This window comes from Malus domestica, chromosome 17 (genome assembly GCF_042453785.1).
Source record: "Malus domestica chromosome 17, GDT2T_hap1".
NCBI classification, from domain to species: Eukaryota; Viridiplantae; Streptophyta; class Magnoliopsida; order Rosales; family Rosaceae; genus Malus; species Malus domestica.
In genome coordinates, this window is record NC_091677.1 from 15,264,175 (window position 1) to 15,283,750 (window position 19,576).

General features: G+C 37.6%; 2 protein-coding genes across 10 annotated transcripts; both read right to left on the reverse strand.

The window, feature by feature from the left end:
* Window positions 1-2,223: 2,223 nt before the first annotated feature.
* LOC103407866 (uncharacterized) lies at window positions 2,224-9,564 on the reverse strand. 7 transcript variants are annotated; one of them, XM_029097271.2, is made up of 14 exons: window positions 9,300-9,564; window positions 9,073-9,218; window positions 7,684-7,849; window positions 7,466-7,568; window positions 6,632-6,721; window positions 6,018-6,131; window positions 5,336-5,521; window positions 4,816-4,917; window positions 4,188-4,693; window positions 3,607-3,706; window positions 3,441-3,500; window positions 3,210-3,302; window positions 2,992-3,111; window positions 2,224-2,882 (listed from the first exon to the last, which is right to left on the reverse strand). In XM_029097271.2, exons 3-14 carry the CDS (start codon window positions 7,719-7,721, stop codon window positions 2,565-2,567), a joined length of 1,830 nt encoding a protein of 609 aa, XP_028953104.1. In that variant the 5' UTR covers window positions 7,722-7,849; window positions 9,073-9,218; window positions 9,300-9,564; the 3' UTR covers window positions 2,224-2,564. The 7 variants fall into 7 exon arrangements, with proteins under 7 accessions (XP_028953104.1, XP_070672997.1, XP_008344961.1 ...); XM_070816896.1 differs by lacking the exon at window positions 9,300-9,564 and adding an exon at window positions 7,934-7,996 and having other exon boundaries at window positions 9,073-9,290; XM_008346739.4 differs by lacking the exons at window positions 9,073-9,218; window positions 9,300-9,564 and adding exons at window positions 7,934-7,996; window positions 8,169-8,295.
* A 4,648-nt stretch (window positions 9,565-14,212) lies between these two features.
* LOC103418924 (myb family transcription factor PHL6-like) lies at window positions 14,213-18,674 on the reverse strand. Of its 3 annotated transcripts, none has more exons than XM_070817294.1 (8): window positions 18,443-18,674; window positions 16,289-16,975; window positions 15,881-16,091; window positions 15,600-15,676; window positions 15,467-15,506; window positions 15,008-15,080; window positions 14,845-14,914; window positions 14,213-14,702 (listed from the first exon to the last, which is right to left on the reverse strand). In XM_070817294.1, the coding sequence occupies exons 2-8, from the start codon at window positions 16,889-16,891 to the stop codon at window positions 14,379-14,381; spliced, it is 1,398 nt and encodes a 465-aa protein (XP_070673395.1). In that variant the 5' UTR covers window positions 16,892-16,975; window positions 18,443-18,674; the 3' UTR covers window positions 14,213-14,378. The 3 variants fall into 3 exon arrangements, with proteins under 3 accessions (XP_070673395.1, XP_017183218.3, XP_070673394.1); XM_017327729.3 differs by having other exon boundaries at window positions 16,289-17,210; window positions 18,443-18,629; XM_070817293.1 differs by lacking the exon at window positions 18,443-18,674 and adding an exon at window positions 17,391-17,516.
* Between the last annotated feature and the right edge of the window lie 902 nt (window positions 18,675-19,576).

Below are 19,576 nucleotides of genomic sequence, written 5' to 3' on the forward strand. Positions count from 1 at the left end.
GAGAGGAGAGAGTGCAGAGAGACTCGAGAGGTTAGAGAGAGTGCAGGTCTGTCTGAGGGAGAGAGAGAGGGAGAGAGAGAGAGGGAGCGCAGAGTCATTTGAGAGATAAGAGAGAGGTCTTTTAGCTAACGGTTGAGATTTAATCTCAACAGAATCCAATGCTTACGGTTTATTCAAATATGTGTGTGTGTATCCAGGCCCTTTAACAGAAGGGATCCCTATTTTTAAAACAAAAATATGAACATCCTCTTGACTATTAGATTTGGTTTTGATGAAATTCTGTAGTTGAGATTAAATCACAGGCCACATAATTTCATTAAAATCAAATCTAACAGTTAAGAGGATGTCCCTATTTTTTTTTTTTTTTTGGAAAATGGGGATCTCTTCCCTTAAATGCTTTATATATATATATATATATATTAGTTCGAGATTACTGAACATTTGGCAACCCTAGTCCCAATTCCCGGGAATCGGATCCCCTCCGGATCCATTTGAACTAAGCCCAAGGATCAAATGATTCGGGCCATTGAAATTTGATCCAACGGCTACAATTATTATAACTTTTAAAGGGGCCCCTGTTTGTAGCCGTTGGATCAAATTTCAATGGTCTGGATCATTTGATCCTTAGGCTCAGATTTTTTGAGTCCGGAGGGGATCTGGTTCTCAATTCCCGTACCAAAGTCTCCAGATTTTTTCAGTCGGGTTCGAGTAATTAAGGATTTTTTTCCAACCCTACTTATGAGCTTGGTTGTAGAAGATCCTTCTCCAAATATATAACTCAACATCAAGAGCATGTTGATAACATGTTGTAAGCCTATTTTAATAAGAAAATAGGGAAAAGGTGTGGCACATAGAGAGTTGGGAAATTTCCATGATGTTCTTTCTCACCACTCTTATCTTTATATATAATAAACATAGCATGGTTCATTGCCTACAAGTAATACAAGGTCCACTAGGAAAGGTCTATAACACAATTCTATATACAATTTAAGATTTATACAATCACACTCCTAATTAAATTAGAACTTCAACAAAATTAACTTTTTATAATTTTAATTTATATTTTGTTCAAAATCGGTATTTCACATCTCCTTAAGACTTGTCCATTAAAGAGATTTCTGATCAACAAAAAGTACAAAATGCCTTTCCCAAGACAGTTTGTATCGAGTTATTATCATTAATAGCCAAAATTTAACTCTTAATTTTAAAAATGTCAATTTTTATCAAAACTTTCAAATATACCAAAAAATTCATTTAAATAGATACAATCACCCTCATAATTTAACCTAATTACACCCAAAACCAAAACCCAAAGAGGAAGGAGAAAACAGTGGAGCCACACACCAATTACCAAGCAAACTTCCGAATTCAAAGGTCGTCTTCTCAAAATTACCATGGATACAATTTATCAAGCGATGCTTTGCCCACATTTATTGAATTGTCTTCAACTTCTCTCTCTCAAAATTCCTATTTATTTATTTTTTTCAATTGTAATTATTTTTACTGATAATATCCTCTTAATCAAGATCATCGGTTCCCCTTTTATAAACATGCATCTCTACCTTTCTCTTTGAAAGCACAGAAGTGAAAAGTCAAAAAGTCAATTTCATCCCAAGACATCAAACACTATTTTGATTTGAGCAACACCCATGAAGAACTTTTCATCTGATAAACAAATCCATATCCTTTTCACAATTTTGGCTCAACTGTAGTTTGTATTTTAACCGTTCTTGAAAATAAATAAGAAATATTATGAATCCTACAAGGTTCTGGGTTTTTGTTTTGGCATGAAGTTCTTCCCTGGATAGTAGAACAATGGCTTTGCATTCAATGACACAACAGAGATAGCAGCTTCTGCATTTGAGGGTCAAATTTTGAGGGTATTTGGGTACTTTTGCATGAGTGTTGTGTCATATTTGAAATTTTTTATAAAACCTAACATTTATGAAAATGGAGGTCAAGTTTTGGCTATTAATGATAAAATCTTGTTTGCATCTCCCATCGAACCTCTTCTGAAGGAGGGGAGGAGCTCATTTGACAGGACAAATACAGACGGGTGCTTAAGAATGGCATGAAAAAGACATACGAAATGATCTCCTTGAATCATCATCATCCTATCAAAAATCCAACTTAGCTTTCCATCCTCAAACATCTTAAGCAAACCTGGGCAGTTGTGTGTCTTAACGCATCACATAACATTGTAAACCAACTCTACACAAGAACTTGAACAACCAAAATCCCTCTCAAGGCTTATGATTCATATGTAACGTGGGAACCGGATGTATTACATTTAAGCAATGAACATTATACCGTCTCTTATTTTTGCAATCGTAGAATACAAGCAAATACAGACGTCAGTCACCTACAAACGTTGTATCTCAACTCCTGTTAACTTATCCATGAACAAAATGTACAGCACCCTATTGAGGGTATATATGAGGTCTCTGAGCTGAAAGACCCTAACTGCCACCGTATTGTCAACTAATCCGATCTTTTATATCATCACACCATATAGGGCGTCAAGCTAATCCCAGGTATTTAACTAGCAGTACAGTATAACGGGATCATAAAGGAATTTTGTCAGGCAGGAAGAGGTACCGGAAGTGCGAATCAAATGGAAGAATCCCACAGTTACGTGAACCAAGAAGTTTTTGTCGCCTCTGTGATATGCATTGTTCAACAAAGGCAGCTTGGTGGGGCTGAAGGTAATGTGATATCCACACAGCTAAATTTGAATCATCCACAATGCCCTTGGCAAAGCAGTGCACCATTTTTGGCACCAACAACCTCCCCCTGCTGCTAACCCCAACCGAAGCTCGAACAAAATCACGCTGGGCTTCCTGAAGCTCTTCCCTCACATTTTTAGCAGTGTACATTCTTACCTGCATTTATGTATTTCATGTCAAAACATAAAAATACAGCTTGAGTCCTCGACTTCCGAGAGGAAACAAAAATTAAGCCTTCAGCACACAGAAGAAGTGTAAAGATTACCGCTGGTGAAGAGTACATTCCACAGCTCAAAGCAAACGTTGCAAGTGGTTCATAGGTATCGATTGCAGACTTCCGTTGCTCATCTGACACCTTCAGCTTGTGAAGGGCAAGAAGCAAAGCCTGATATATTTCACTACAATTGTCAGTCAGGGAATGAAGTATATTAATGGACTAAAATCAAAATTAGTTCATAGCGATCATTAGGCAAAAGTTCATACAATTTGTGGTCTATGGAGTGGTGGCTTCATCTTCAGAATTGCATACTCAATAGCAGCTGCACTGAAAGAATGACCACCAACAGTATAAGCTGCCTGCAAAAGTACGACACCAATCAATACACTTGGCTGGTAATTCTTTGTCAAGCAACCAAAATTTGGCATTATTTTTCCACTGTCATCCAGAACTTAAGAAATGCAAAATTATAGAGAGAACTATCAAAGAAATCGGACCTTTTGCATCAAAGAGAAGAGCTTCAAGTCACTTCTAGGGACTCCATAAGCCAAGTAAGCCTGTTCAAAGTAGTAAACATTTAACTCCACAAGTTTTGCATGGATGCTTTGCAAAGTTGACCAATGTGACATATACTACACATTTAAGAAAATGAAGGAAACTTACATGCATAATCAGTGCATTGTACAAGTTAATCCAGAAAGCTAGCTTCTCATTGTAACTCAGATGGATGGGGTTTACTTTTGCCAATTGCTCGACAAGTACTCTGTTCAGTTTCGGGAAAAAAGAAAGGAAGAAAAGAAAAAGTTTTATGATGAGCTTTATATTCAAACAACAATTTTAGAAATTCCAAGACAAACAGTAAGAATTTAAATGTGCAACAATAGTTTATACTTGTCTGACCTATTTTACAAAATGATAGGCTTAGATGCCCACATCGTGTAAGTAAACTATTTTGCAATTACGAACCAACATATTTATTACTTCATATTTACATGTAAACTCTTTTGAGAGTTAGATGGAATCTATCAACAACTTCGGTATTGTTCCAAATTAAGACTTTATCCAATCAAAGGGAAAACAACAAAGTAAAGAAAAAGGCACGATGAGTTAAAGGCTGCAAAATTCCTAGAAGATTTTTTGAATTCAGACTGTTTGTAGTATATTTTATATTTTTCACAAGAGAATTTTCTTGATGCACAACATCAAGTATAGTTTGCCAAAGAGAGACAAAACAAGAGTATTACCTGAACCTCCTCAAGGCCCCTGCAGCATATTCTAATTGCTTCTTCCCAACTGACATCCAAGAAACTTCAGTCGCTAATCCATAGTTCCCAATGTCCGCCCAACTCAGTTTTCCTCGAACTTTGTAGGGATCACAGGCATTCTCTGAAGCTAATACTTCAGAGTTACTCTGTATATCAACCTGTGGGCTCTGCACCCATGATGAAATCATCGACCGTTCAGATGATGACCACCAAGAGGAATTGGAAAGATGTCCACGGGGAGACATAGACGAGCATTGGCTCTCTTGTGCTGAAGATTTTGATGGTGTAGCTGAATCAGCCAAAGATATGAATATATTTTTCATACATCTAACCATCTCCTCTGACAGTTGGTTTGGATGATCCCAGAGGCCCTTGGGGCGCATCCCTTTAGGAAGCTTCCCGAACTCAGCAGGTTGAAAAGATTCAGAATCCATCTTCCTAGACATTTTCATATCATGGTGAATTGCAATGGAGTCCACTGCATTCTGATAATGAGTCCAAAAAAAAAATGTTATCCCATGGGTTACCGCTTAAGCTTGCTGAACATTACTCCGCAAATAATCAATCGAGAGAGAGCAATATCTGAGCATGAAAAACTAACAGATACCTCAGTTAATTGTTGATCCTTTGGCTCCTGATATGAGTCATCTTCAGAGGAATGATGTAATTTACGATTGGTGTGCTCTGAAGTCCTCAAAGAAGATGAAATCTGGATGAGGTTAAAAGAAGTTAAATACACTACAACGAATTTGGTAAAGACTATATGTTATGCCATCACTTATTAATTCAGGTTACCAGCTGCCTGAAACAAAAAGCTTCTAAAGGGTGTTTGATCACCCAGATATATCTTATAGAAAAAAATTTCTGGTGTTTAAAAAAAATGAACCTGCAAATGGCCCATAGAGTTCACCTTTTCCAACCATCATTTCAGGAATTGGAAATAGCTCTACCCTTTACTTATCTTATTAGAACAAAATATATAAAATAGTAAAAACCGTTTCAAGTCATTGACATCAGCAACATTTTCAGTTTTCACTCTACTTTCAAGACACTAAAAAAATATTGAAACAATTTAATAAGACATCAAAAGAAAACAAGGGCATGGAGTAATGACAAAGACAGCATACCGTTAGTTTCATAATGTCAGAGGAGTGAGGAGACATGGACTGAGGAGATGGATGCCTCAGACGATATTCAGCAAGCCTTCGTTCATTTCTTTCTTGACTAAGTTGGAATTGCAAAGCAACCAACTCTTGTTCAAGTTTTGAAACTGTAACCTCCAGCGCAGAAATATTGCTCAGGAGCTCTTGAGCCTGTATAAATGGGACAGAAGACTACATCACTGCCTAAAATCCCAATTTGAAACCTGGATGATAGTTAATATGGGAGCAGAGGTGGAATATGGAAAAGAATAGTTAAGGAAAGCGTTCTAACTCAAGGGAAAACAAACGCAAGGTTCAACTTAATGGGTTACAATCTTTCAAACATTCAGTGTAAATCCTAAACGCTCAAAAGCCGTGCCATAATATGGAATATGAGTTTGATGTTGCCCCTTTCCAATACACTGCTTTCATGACAATCTTGGGGACCTTATAGAAGTTATCAGAGCCATGACTAGGCAGCAGACAAATCAATAGTATATAGAATAGAGGAAATGTAGTTTGCATTAAACTAGCCTGAACTCCATGATCGAAATGTCTCGCAGAAGTTAATTTAGAACTATCACAAGGATGCCCAGATAATGATTTATGAAGGGATGAAGTTAATTATGAAAACAAAATAAACAAAACAAGATAAAGGAAAACATACATAGTAAGGGAGGCATGAAGGGCTGGAAAATTTAACAGCATTTTTCTCAATTGCATTTTCCAGGATAGTATGCAGTTCTACTTCTTGCCGCAGCTGCAGTTGCAACCTTTGTACCTATTGCGGAAGCACTTACATAGGTCAATTGTAATTTGTGACAATGACAAATATGTCCTTTAATAAACATATGTATTAGCTCTTAAGACTCTGTTGCAGGAGTTTTGAACAATGAGATGGTCCCTAGCATGTCCCAGGAAATACCTTTACCATTATACTGGAACTATGACATGTTATCTAGCATAACCCAAACTAGGAATTTAGCAAGATTTGAACAGAAGCTGTTTACTGCAGTTAAAAGGAAATCCCTTGAGATCAAAACAGACATAGAGAATGGATGATGAAGCATCCAGGAAATGACAAGCAAATTTACAGCATGCTCTCTGGTTGACAATGCTATACCAATGGCTGCTAAGTCAGAAGTATTATTCAAAGTTGAAAACAAATTTTTTGTTAACTTCTACAATCCCCCAACTTTTGGAAAGAAAGAAGATGCATACGTATAGTATTACAGACACACAAATAGCTGCTTCTTGTTTTCAGGTAGGAAGGAAACTTACATCCTGTTCAAGCTGGAATCTGTAATGGTAAGTATCACTACCTTTAGAGCATGACCCAAATCTTCCAATACCTTCATCGGGATTGGTCACCTAAAGATAAACAAATTATCAGAATTACAATCAATAGGAAGTGACTTAACCACCACATAAACAACAGACAGTAATCTCTATATTCAATAAAATATTAAAATGTTATGTAGTTATTGATTTGAACCACATAAACAACACTCTTTTTTGACCCGAATGAATTCATAAGTTGTAAAGATTTCAATTTATACTTTGTTTGTGCAAAGATTTCAATTTATATTACAAAGCTAACCTGGGAGAATTATCATTCTTAAAGAGAGGGAAGTGTAATGTAGGAAATAATGAACTCTGGATTCTGTGGATTCTGCAATTTGATACTTTGTTCCTAAATGTACGAAATAATCTATTTGATTCCAAAATGCAGCATTGGATCAGAAAAACAATAAATTTGAAGGCATTTGCAATCAAACCTATCTAAAAAATCAATTTAAGAGACGAAAATATATTTTCCTTGCATAATCAAGCATCTCCTAGCCTAAATATTTACCGTTGGGCTGGTTCCTAAGTATTTTCATTACTAACATAGTATTGAACTTAATTCACAGATTTGATAAAGATCAGAAATTATACCTCTAACAGTCATTGAAACATGAATATGAAACAAGTGACTTCAACCATAGAGCATAACTCGAAAGGAAAAGGAGAAACTGAGGTGGGGAATCTAACAGCATAAATTCAACTAATATAGTTTTTGAAAAGGTCTAAATTTGCTGAAACACAAATCAAGTTTATGGAAGATTTTCTTACCTGTGAAAATGAGCTCTCACTCTGAAGTTCTTTTGCAGAAAATGACTGAATTTCCGAATTACTAGTGATGCTAGAATGCGAATATTTACAAAACGAAACGCTTCTGGAAATTGCAACCAAACAAAACAAGAAATCATTATCAATGAAATATCTTAAAGACCCACTTCATATACCAAAAAACCGTGGAGTAACAACAAAGAACATGAATGCACACTCACTGGCTCAAGGCAGTTTGCACAAACGGTGAGTCACACATCTTGCGATCATGGAGTTTGGATTTTATCCCTTAAAGCACATCCTGAAATCACCGAAAACAGCTTGGTTTCGGGTACTAGAAGCTATGCCTTCCCAGTTCCCACACATACAAACAAGTATCACAACATCCTGCAAATCCCACTTCAAATGTAAAACACCTGTCTTTTTTCCAATTTTTAATGAAGAGTTTCAGGATGTTTTGTGGAAGACAACCTCAGTATATCTCAGAAACAAGCGTGAATGAGATGTATAAATTAGAAACAAGGCACTGGGCACCTGTGAACCATATGAGGACAAACAAACTCATGAATGCCACAGCTACCAGTCATTTTCAACACAACCATACAAACATTATCAGGACCAGATTCGTTAACCCAAATTCGGTTTCGAATTAAGGCACAACCACCTCAAATCATTGCAATAATAAAAGGGAAATTTGGCAAACTACCTTCTGCACTTCCATCATACAGCAATCAATTACAAATTTACTGTTCACATTCCATCAAATTTAGGGCTTCCAAAAAAAGCAGTCAATTTGGAAAAATCATGAGGTTATGATATTCTACAAAAAGGAAAAGACAGAATGATTAGGTTTTAGATTATCAGAGTAAAGGGTTTTTTGCACAGTGGGTGGTAGGACACCAAATGCAAAAACACAAAATTGCTAAAGAACAAAAGTGGGGGCACTTCCTAAACCCTCGTGGGAGCCAAAAGTAATTCCATGGTGAATTAATAGGACTGCAATCATCAAACCTACCCTCTGAGAGTCTTCCAAAGTTCTTTTGGAGAGGAAATTGGTTGCTTTTTGCCCCCATTACCTTCATTTCCATAGAATTTTAGAAGATAATAAATAAAAATTTGATAGAAGCGGGAGAAAAATCGTTACCGTGGCATCTTAGACTAATAATGCAACGACAAACTCAGCGAGATTTCACTTATACCATAGTCTGACTGAGATTCAAAAGTGCAGGTCAATAAAGGCCAAGGCGTTTACTTTGCCTTGCAAAAGCTTCCAATCTATACGTCATGAACTAGATTACTCAAAGAAATAAGCAGCACAAGATACAAATCCAGAGGACGGATCTCAGTGGTCCCCCATTAGCCCAAAAGACCCTATCAATTTTTCACAACCGACCTATAAAAAATTAAAAGATGCCTCCCTTTCTGAGTGCTCAGTAAGACTACAAGCACAACAAAACAAGAACATGCAGATGCAAATTGAAATCAAAAACCAAAAAATAGGACCGGAAATTAAAAGGGGTTGTTACTTGATACTTGTTAGCTCAAAAAAAATAAGCAGAAAAGCAGAAAGATGCATACATATAACCTAGAGCAAGATTTCACCAACTGACCCAAATTTCCTGCAGCTGTAAAGACCCCAACTTTCAACTCAAATGCTTCTCTCTCTCTCACTCTCTCTCTCTCTCTCTAGAACTTCAACCAATTCTCCGTCCTGAAACTCAAAGCTTTGTGCACCTCAAAAGTGACAAGGATGCGGCTGGGCAGATTAAGACTTGATAAGTAACAAGGATTTTGTGCAAATATAGAAACAAAATGTTTGGAGAACGGAGAAAAATACCTCCAAACAGCAAAACACTAAAATAGTAGCTGCCCTTTGACTAACAGTGGAGCCAAGGGTTTGACACTTCGGTTCAATTTGATCTTGCAAAAAATTTGCTTTTTTCAGAAGTGCTTTTGAAATTTGAAATTTCTAGGAGAAACCCAGTTGCCAGAAAACGATGCTGATTATGTTACATGGCCACATGTGTACATGGGCTGGTTGTGTTAAATGAAATCGCATCCTCCATCTGGAGATGTGTGAAGTAAAAGCATTTATTTGATACTTGACAGCAGTAACAGTTTTGCAGTCACGGTTACCACAGCACCAAGAATATAATAAAGGGGAGGCATGGGCATAATGGGTAATTAAAATTAGAAGTTTTGGGCTGAATTTTTTTAGTGGTGTTATTTTTGTGACACGGCATTTTTAATACGATTTTTATGGTGAAAATAAACTTTTATGCTGAGCTCGGTTAGCAATTGAAGTTCAAATACAAATTTTTGTTAGTCTTTCGTTAAACAAACACAGTTGATTATAACGTGAACGGGGTCAAATTTGTTGTTTCAATCTTAATTACATTTTTTTTTTGTCAAAATAGGAACAACTGGTGGCAAACCATGATTATCTACCATTTTGGGTCTAGAAATGTTATGGGAAATTTTCACCATGTCAGTGATCACTGTTAAACAGATTCACCAACTCGAAGCATCAAATCCATAATCTCACATATTTTTGTGTTTATTAGAGGCCGCAATTTTACCGTTAAGCCATTAGTTGTGGTTAATTACATACAACTTATGTTGATGTGATGATTGATTCCTTAAAAATTTGGTGGACGACCCATATCTTCTCCACCTTCACTTGGCGATGGATCCCACAGGACACTTGTATCTCCTAGATTTAAACATGTAATTCAGTTTTTTCTTTTTTAATATTAAAATAAGTTTCATTGGTGGAGCAAATTTTTTCATTTTTAGGAAATACACTTTCCTTTTACTAAAGTATAAAACGACACCTTCATTTTCTATACAAACACATTCACCATTTGAATACTCAATATTTCAACTTCAAGAGCAGAAGGAAGCAACCATCGCCAGGTGATGGAGGAGAAAAAAGAGGTCATCAACCAAATTTTCACGGGATCAATCACCAAATCAAACATAAGATGTAATTTGAATTGAATGATGAATTTGATCCCTCTACATACTAGTCACGTGAGTTTGTTTAATAAAAGACTAACCGAAGTTTGGGTTTGGACTTCAATCCTTAAGAAGACTCACCACAGGAGTTTAGTTAACAATTTTTTTCACCATAAGGGTCACATTGAAAGCGTCATGCCATCAAAAGGAACACGAAAAAAATTTGTCAAGTATTTATGTTTTGACTTAAGCATCGTTTGGCAGCTCGTATAAGACACCAGATAGTATTAATCATTGTGTATTTATGTGTAAAATAGCCACCAGATTGAGTAAGGAAATACCCTAACCGCATGAGCGCTTTCTCTTTGGTTTTCTAAACATTGCAAACACCCTTGCCACCTGCCCTAGCCTTAGGCTTGGGTGCCCGTGGTTACCCCCCCCCCCTCTAACCTCTTTGTTCTCACTCTTTCCATCCTTCTCCTTTTCCCATTCTCTTTTTTTCAATTTTGCCCTAAGTTTTATCTCAAATTCCTTAGGCTTTGTCTTATATTTTCTCCTGAGCTTGTCTCAGATTTGGGCTTCATGTCCTTTCTCTCATTCCATCCCTCTCACCCTTCCAAACCCAAAAATCCATCTCCTATTTGCTTTTTCCTTTTGCCTTTCTTCCTCATAATCCATCCCCACACTCATCCTTTGCTCTAATTTGCGGGCTCAGGTGAAAGTGGTTGCCAAATTCATTACCCTCCCTCACTTTCCCTCCCTTTACTGGCATGCCAAAATTCCCTCGAGGCCAAATGTTCTGCAGCTTCAGCCAAAGTAAAGGTATTTTACTATGTATATATTTCAGGGATTGGTGAATGGGATTTGGATTCAGTGACTATCTCTTGGTTAGGCGTTTTAGGTGACAAAATCTAGATGTGAGTGCTTTTGGTTGCATGTTTGTTATTTTTGTGCTGCGACATCTTGGTCGAATTGACCACTTAGTTGTTTTCTCTAGTGTAATTGCCTAGGTGGCTGCTGGCAAGACTTTTGTGGCAGTGACAGCGGTAGGCGTTGCTTTTTGCGGTTGGAGATTAGTGATTAAGGGTTTTGTTTTTGTTTATTTGATTCAGCAGGGCTGTTGTGTATCTGTTTCCCCAATGTATTTGGGTTATTTTGCCTTCCTTTAAGATATTACTTTTCAACCAAAAAAATAAAAATAAAAATAGTTACCGAATAAAATAATATTGGCCTACAAATCTAATACAGCTCACACGTGCTTACTTATCCTTTCCAAAACGTTTGTATAATTAGTCGGGTTCTCACCCTCACTCGGGCTCTCCATGACTGGAGAAGAACCAACCGGCCCTGGACTTGCCCTAACAAAACACACGCTCGCTCGCACTCTCCATCCCTCTCTCGCGAATCTGGTCATTCTTTGCAGATCTCCTTCACGTGGCCGTCGTTCAGCCGTTGTCTCAACCCCAGGTATTACCATCGCTCCCCCTCTTCTTCCCCAAAGTCCCAAACCCATCTCAACATACTCGCAATCACCATAGCAACCCTTCTCCAGTGACCCCAACTCAATTGTTACCACTACCCTCCCCTTCCCAAATCCCAGTCTGCAATCTACATAAGAACAAAAAAAGGGTTTTTTCCATTCCAACAACCAGAGAGCAAAAAGAAATTCAAAAATTAACGGAGAAACATATGAAGAAGGAGAAGAGGGGATGATTTTGGTTAAAGATTGGCATCGCCATGGTGTTGGCGAGATGCTCCATTACTCTGATTCTTCTTCTTTTTCTGATCTTCTCTTATCTGGTACATACAAAACACAGGATAAAATAATTTGGTATTTAATCTAACACAGTACTAAACACCTGACTATCTAGTCAATGCTATCTAATGCCCAAATTAGTCTATCGGACTGAAATAGTCTGTACACTCCAATGTGTGTACCAAACGTGGCCTTAAGGTTTTTCTGACTTTTAACTAATTACCTAATACAATTGTAAATTATGACTTTGACCGCTTGGTAAATAAAGTCCAGGATTAGACAAGATTGTGTGAGAAGCTAAAAGTGATGAGTGTGTATTGTTTTTCTTGATACATACTAATGCCCTCATTCAACAGAATACTTGGCAGCTTGTTCGTCTTCCAGAACACAAGAATCTTGTAGGGTGTAAGTGGATCTACAAGATTAAAAATAAATGCACGTGGTTCAGTTACTCGATACAAAGCTCGTTTAGTTGCTAAAGGGTTTTCTCAAGAAGCTGGGCTGGACTATTGTGAAGTCTTTAGTCCTGTAGTGAAAACAACTACCGTCAGGATAGTTTTGTCATTAATTGTTACACATGGCTGGAAACTTAAACAATTGGACGTCAAAATTGCTTTTTTGCATCGTTTTCTTGAAGATGAAGTGTATATGTCCCAGCCTCAAGGATTTGTTGATTCTACACATCTAGATTATGTGTGCAGATTGAAAGTATCATTATATGGCTTAAAGCAGGCTCTTCGAGCCTGGAATGAACTTTTTTCAAAATTTCTTCTTCACTTGGGTTTCAAAACATCATATGATGATCCTTCTCTATTTGTTAAGTCTAGTGGCACATCAATTGTTGTCCTGTTGTTGTATGTGGACGATCTAATCTTGACTGGGGATACCAATAATGCTATACAATCTGTGATTACTCAATTGACACAAGAGTTTGACATCAAAGATCTGGGCATTCTATATTTTTTTTCCTTGGGTTACCAATTGAATATCAACCTCAGGGTTGTTTTGTTCATCAAACCAAGTATGTCAAGGAGTTGCTCCAATAGGCTAATATGGTTGATTGTAAACCATGTCTAACTCCCTTCCATCCTAATCAAAAACTGTTCAACCATGGGAGTCCTCCAGTCTCAGATCCAGTTGCTTATCGAAGTCTTGTACGAGCTTTACAATATCTTACTTTCACACGGCCAGACATTGGTTTTTTTTGTTAATCAGGTATGCCAATTTATGCATTGTCCTATGGAAACTCACTTTGTTGCTGTCAAGCGAATCCTAAGGTATCTTAAAGGTTCCTTAACTCTTGGTTTGTGCTTTAGACATGGACCTGTACATTTGAGAGCTTATATAGATGTTGATTGGGCTGGTGATCCCAATGATAGACGATCCACGACTGGTTTTGTTGTGTCTCTTGGCTCCAACCCTATCTCTTAGAGTTCTAAGAAGCAATATGCAGTTAGCAGGTCTTCCATCGAGGCAGAATATAGGGCTATGGCTACCAGCATTGGAGAGGTTGTGTTGGCTGCAACAATTACTCAAAGATTAACAGTTGTCTTGTTGAGACATTCCTTTGCTTCATTGTGACAATATCTCAGCGATGGCTCTTGCCACCAATCCTGTTTTCCACTCTAAATCCAAACATAATGAAATAGATTGTCATTTTGTGAGAGAGCGTGTTCAGCAAGGGACAATTTTATTGTAGTTTGTGAATTCTGCTGATCAAGTTGCTGATATGTTTACAAAAGGGTTATGTTCTCCAGAGTTTAGATTCAATTGTTCCAGCCTCATGCTTGGTAGTGCCCAGCATGAGTTTGAGGGAGGATGGATAGTGTGTATTGCTAGGATCATGACAAGTGTCACTAGCTTAGAGTGAAGCTGTCTTAAGGTTGTTATAAGGTGCTAGCTATAAATACTTGGTTGTGAGATTATTACATTCATTAAGGTGAAATACAGAAAACAATTATTCCATCTCTGTCTCTCTAAACTCTGTGCTCTCTACATTTACTTATCTCACAAGAATATGCATACAGTTGACAGAATGAACTGAAAAGATGATCTCTTCATTACTAATTTTCTGTCAAGAGATACAAATCAAGCAATATTAATTCAATTGCTAGTTTTAGCTACAAAAAGCTGGGAAGTTCTATACATGATACAAACAATGGACTTGAGACCTCCGAGGTGGAGTAGGTGTTGTGGAAGCAGTTATAATTGAGGATTTTCGACCACACCCTCATCCGGTCTCTCTTCAAGACGGGGCTTTTTGGTGCACGTCGGCGGCTCAGAGGCACTACAGTCAGTAGCTTTATGCTTCAGTGATTGAGGCGATGATGAGTCGGACACGGCAGGTTGTGGGGGTGATACACAGGTTGATGAAGGCGGTTGTGCGGACACATGAGCGGAATTAGTCGTCTGTGATGACAAAGCTTGCGGAGAAAGTAAAGCACTGCCGGCTTTCTGCTGATTCTCCAAGATCTTCCGCAAGTATTTTGCGTGTTCCTCTATGCGTAGCTGAAGGACCCTTTGAACCTATGTTTGCAATCCAGAATTATACAAGATCAAAACCTAGACTTTCTTAAATGACTCAAGATCTGACCTACCATGAAACCGATGTGCAGCCAAAAGAACAGAAGGAAACATCAACTGTGATCTATTTCAAATGAATTCTCACCTCAAGCTGCTCATGCAGTTGCTTCTGAACTTCCATTTGCATGCGCAGAGCCTCGGTGATGTGAATGCTCCTGAGACAAGAAAAATGAAGTTTCACAAATTAAACAAAATAATATCCAAACATTTGCTGAGAAAACTAGATATGTATGAGAAGCAATACTGACCCTTTTCTACGTCCATCGCTTTCGTTAATGGTTGAAGTTGCTTTCTTTTCTTCAGAGCTAGAGGCCTTCTTATCTAAGGAGTGAGGGAGAGTGCAGGTCAACAATTTGTAAAAACATTCAACCATGTACATTACGGAAAACAGATCTAATCTTCTTTTTAGCTGAAAAACCATCATGTCAAACTATCTAGTGACATTGGATAAACATGATCATCGACGGCCCAAACTGAAACTATCAACCAAGATCACTTTCTAACTCGCTCAAGCCAAGATAAACCTAAAACTATGCCCTTCAAGAAACGAAGGTTTCAAACCAACCGTATGATCATATCCAGGCCTGGTTAGTTCAGTTCTCGTGTCGCAGCCAACTAGCAAATAAATTGTACTTGTGAAACAAAACTCAATAGCTGATATTACGACTTCACAAAAGCTACGATTTACTTTCAAAATCTGTTCCTACCTTCCTTTTTCTCTGGCATATACCTGGCAAGTCGGTATTTCTGCAGATAACAAGAAATTAGCAACATAGGTCAAATAGCTACATTACGTACCAGATTTGACTCTTATATCACTGAAAACTTAAAGATGAGTACCTGTAAGTGGCTTTTCACATGATAAATGGTTAAGCCCTCAACATTCATAGCCTTTAATACACCTTTCGGAGTGGCCTCTGCATGTCAAAGTACACTCATGAGCTCTTCGTAAAAATCGAAATAATGTTGGTAACTTCTGTAAACATCAGCTTAACTAGATTAAGTAATAAAATGAGAAAACTGCTAATTTTATCACTAGACTAACTTATACAAATAGGGCTCCCCACATTGAAACGGAACAAAACCCCAGTTTAAAGTAGAATACAAGGTGTGGTACTTACTTTCAGCCCCATCAAGCCTGTTAACGGCCTCTATAAAACGCTCATGGAGCTCAGGCGTCCATCGCATTCTTGGCCTATGTGCAGAGGCTGGCCCGGGAGAGGGGTGACTTGTAAGAGCATCAACGAGCGGTGTTGTCAAGCGACAACCCTCACTACATGTTGTCAGTCCTATAGCCGGTTTTGGTGAGGGTTGAGGAATCTCATAAATTTCCTATAAAACCGACATTATGGAAAGCAATAGTTACTTGTAAATATATGACAAGAAAATATCACCAAGAAATTTGAAACTGATTAAAAAACAAGTCATTTACAGTTCATCCAAATCTAAAACTTATGTGGTTAAAACTAGAATCGAGTAACATCTATAATTTTTTAGCAAATAGTATTTGATGACTATAATTTACTTACGTCAAGCCCAGGATTCTCTCCATTGTCCGTGATAGCTATGTCAAGTTGATCTGACAAAAATTGTAACTCTAATTGTTCTGTAAGTGCTAGAGTGTCACTTCCATAACTAATACCATGGAAGTTTCCGTGTGAGGAATCTCCATGCAAATTAAGAAAGTCTTTCATGAGATCCTCCGATTGTTCGTCATCATATTGATTGCTTTTATCCTCGCTAAAAAGCAATGGAGATTTTGAATCAACAGCAGAAATGGACTGGCCATATGTTGGAGGATGTGGAAGAAATGGCAAATTCCCAAGCTGACGAGAGGTTTCGGAGCTCGATGAAGAAGACTGATGCAAACTGGTACAGAAAACAGAAGAACGTGAAAACGCGCTCTTGGAATGCTGAACAGGGGATCCTTGCATATTAGTAGGAGATCCAAAAGATTTTTCCCGTATGAAAGGAGACACACGTGGAGATGAACAATCACTGGCTGTGACACTCCTGCCTTGTGATTCACTACCCAAAAAATCATGGATTGGGGAAGGGGAATTACAGTATGACGGTTTGACTCCTTTTGTAGTCTCACTTTGTGCTACAGAGATGACACCATGGTGACTCATGATTGCAGACGAAAGCTCAGCCTTCTTCAACCTATCAAATACGTGGTGCAATATACCGACTTCTACTGGTGGAAATCTATATATCTAGATTGAGAATGGATACACCGAATTAGAATTGAAGCTTCAACTCGATGAGCAAAATTGAAATATGGTAAGCAAAATTTATTTTCATATTCCACCCGAGGGGCCAGCAGAACTAAGAAGCTACATTTCCACAGATAAAGTATATTCCCACACCAGATGCTAATTTCTTAAATAAAAAAAAAAAAAAAAAACCCTGAACCAGTAATTCGGCTACACCAAATTATAGGGCGAAGATCTGCAGAAAAGACCACCGAAACAGGTGATCAGCATTATTTCACGGCATCTAATAACAATACGAAAGGGATAACAAGCAAATACAGCCATTCTGGTCATTGATGACGCACTCGTCGTACCCAGTGCACAAGACTCCCGCTTTACGCAGGGTCTGGGAGAGGTGAATGTCGGCTAGCCTTACCCTCATTTATGGAGAGGCTGCTCCCAAGTCTCGAACCCGAGACCTCCCGCTTTACGCAAGGTCATTGATGACGCACTAACGTAACAAAACCAGAAAACCGTTCACAAACACCTCTACAATGTTCCCGGATTCAAACAGTTCTCAAAAGTTTATTTCCCCCATTTCTCACTCACAATTTAAACATTTCAAATATTAGTGCCACAACTTCATTTTGTTGTCAAATGCCCTCCACATGATTCTTAACAGCTTACACTGACACCATCTTCTCCTATATATGGAGGTAAAAAATTGCATTCATCAGTCACAAAAGGAGTTTCAATTTTGCTACTTCAATATCAAAAACTATGCCATAGAGTTCACCATGTAACTCCGGTTAGGATTTCTCTAACCTCGGCCGATGATTCAAATAACGACTTAAACCAGCAAAATTCAAACAGAAAATGGACTCCTCAACTGAGGATTACTAATAGCTTATGAAAAAATGTTCTGCTTTGGTCGCCTGTAGAAAGTTAAAACTGTCCAACAGGGTCAACAGTTAAAGATTGAACTCAACAGCCTATCTACAATCATGGGATAGCATGATTCACTTAACCCGACTATCAAGTCTTTCCAGAATGGGAAAGTTTTCGTTCTACTTTATATTTTCGAAAATCAAGTTCATAATTATTTTGAGTAATTTGGAGCTCTACGCTCTTCGACTCACATTTCTTTTCTACTGAATTTCCACCATAAATAAAACCATAAAAAAACTCGTCAAAAATCAAAAGAAATGAAAACAGTATAGCACGGCAAAAGGTTGTTAGTAATTTGAAAATCTTCCCTCATATTATAAATAATTAAACAGAAAAAAGCCATATGACTCACCACAGAAAAAATGAAAATTTACAAAATTTACAAAAACCCAAGTTGGAAAAGATCCCCACAAAGAAAATCTTACAGAAAAAACCAGACATATACATATAAACACACAGATATACATATACGAAGGAAACAGAACAGAGATAACAATCGAGAGAGAGAGAGAGAGGGTTTGGATAAGAAAATATACTGACCTGGAGGAGGCGAGAGATCTTTGTACATCCAAAGATTCAGGAACAGAGCAAATGAAATGCTGACTCACAGAGACACAGATATAAATGTCCCGTGATGTAAAACCAACAACGTTAACATGTAAAAAAAATGTTTTCAGAAACGTCTCTCTCTCTCTCTCTCTAAATAAAAGGATGAAGCTTTAACTTCTAAACTAATGGCCTTGAGGCTCTCTCCTGTTTGGCTGCGCGCAAATGATTGAGTTTGTGCTTGTGAGGACAAGATGATGAACGAGATGGTGTACCTGGCTCACGCTCTTTTTGAGGGGGAGATCAGTCCACGCGCCAATGGGATGTGTCAGGTGATGTCTTTTTAAATTTTAGCTAGCCTTTCATTTGTCACAGTTGTCTAGTGGTTGTTTGTCCCTTGCAACAATTTGATGTCGTCACCTTTGATTTATTCCCTTTTTGTAATAATTACAAAAGCACCAACCTAGTCTAATAAGAGAAGACTTGATTAATCATTTTCATCAGCTTTTTAAAACTCTTTTCTTTTCTTAGACATATTTTTGTAACTTGCTTAATATATCTTTACTAATTAATAAAATTCACTTTATCAATACAAGAGAGTAAAAAGATAAATTAATCTTTTATCACACAAAAAAAATTATGGACAATAATATAATTTCATAAATCTAAATTTTACTATTTTTTATTGAAACCTCACCTACTGGTGATGTTAAAATACCTTCAATATTTATAAAAAAAATAAAAAATAAAAACCTTCAACTTCCCCACGTTCTCTCTCTCCCTCTCTCCTTCTCATTTTCTAAAAGGGGTGTGCTATCTACACACCCCAAATTACTTCTCACACACCCTTGTTAATTTCTGTCCGTTGATCTTCTTCCATTCATCCGATCCGACGGTTAAAAATTAGAAGAGTGTGTGAGAAGTAAAATGGGGTGTGTGAATATCACATTCCTTTCTAAAAATATGTGTTCATACACACAAAGTGTGTAGGTAAATCCTAGTAGTCTTTTAAATTAATCCTATTTTAATAGCTGACCGTAGCCTTCATTGCTCTTTTGTTCTTATCAACTTACAGTAAAGGACAAGGATTGTCTGCCCTCCTAGTTGTGGTGCCCTTCCATGCCCTCC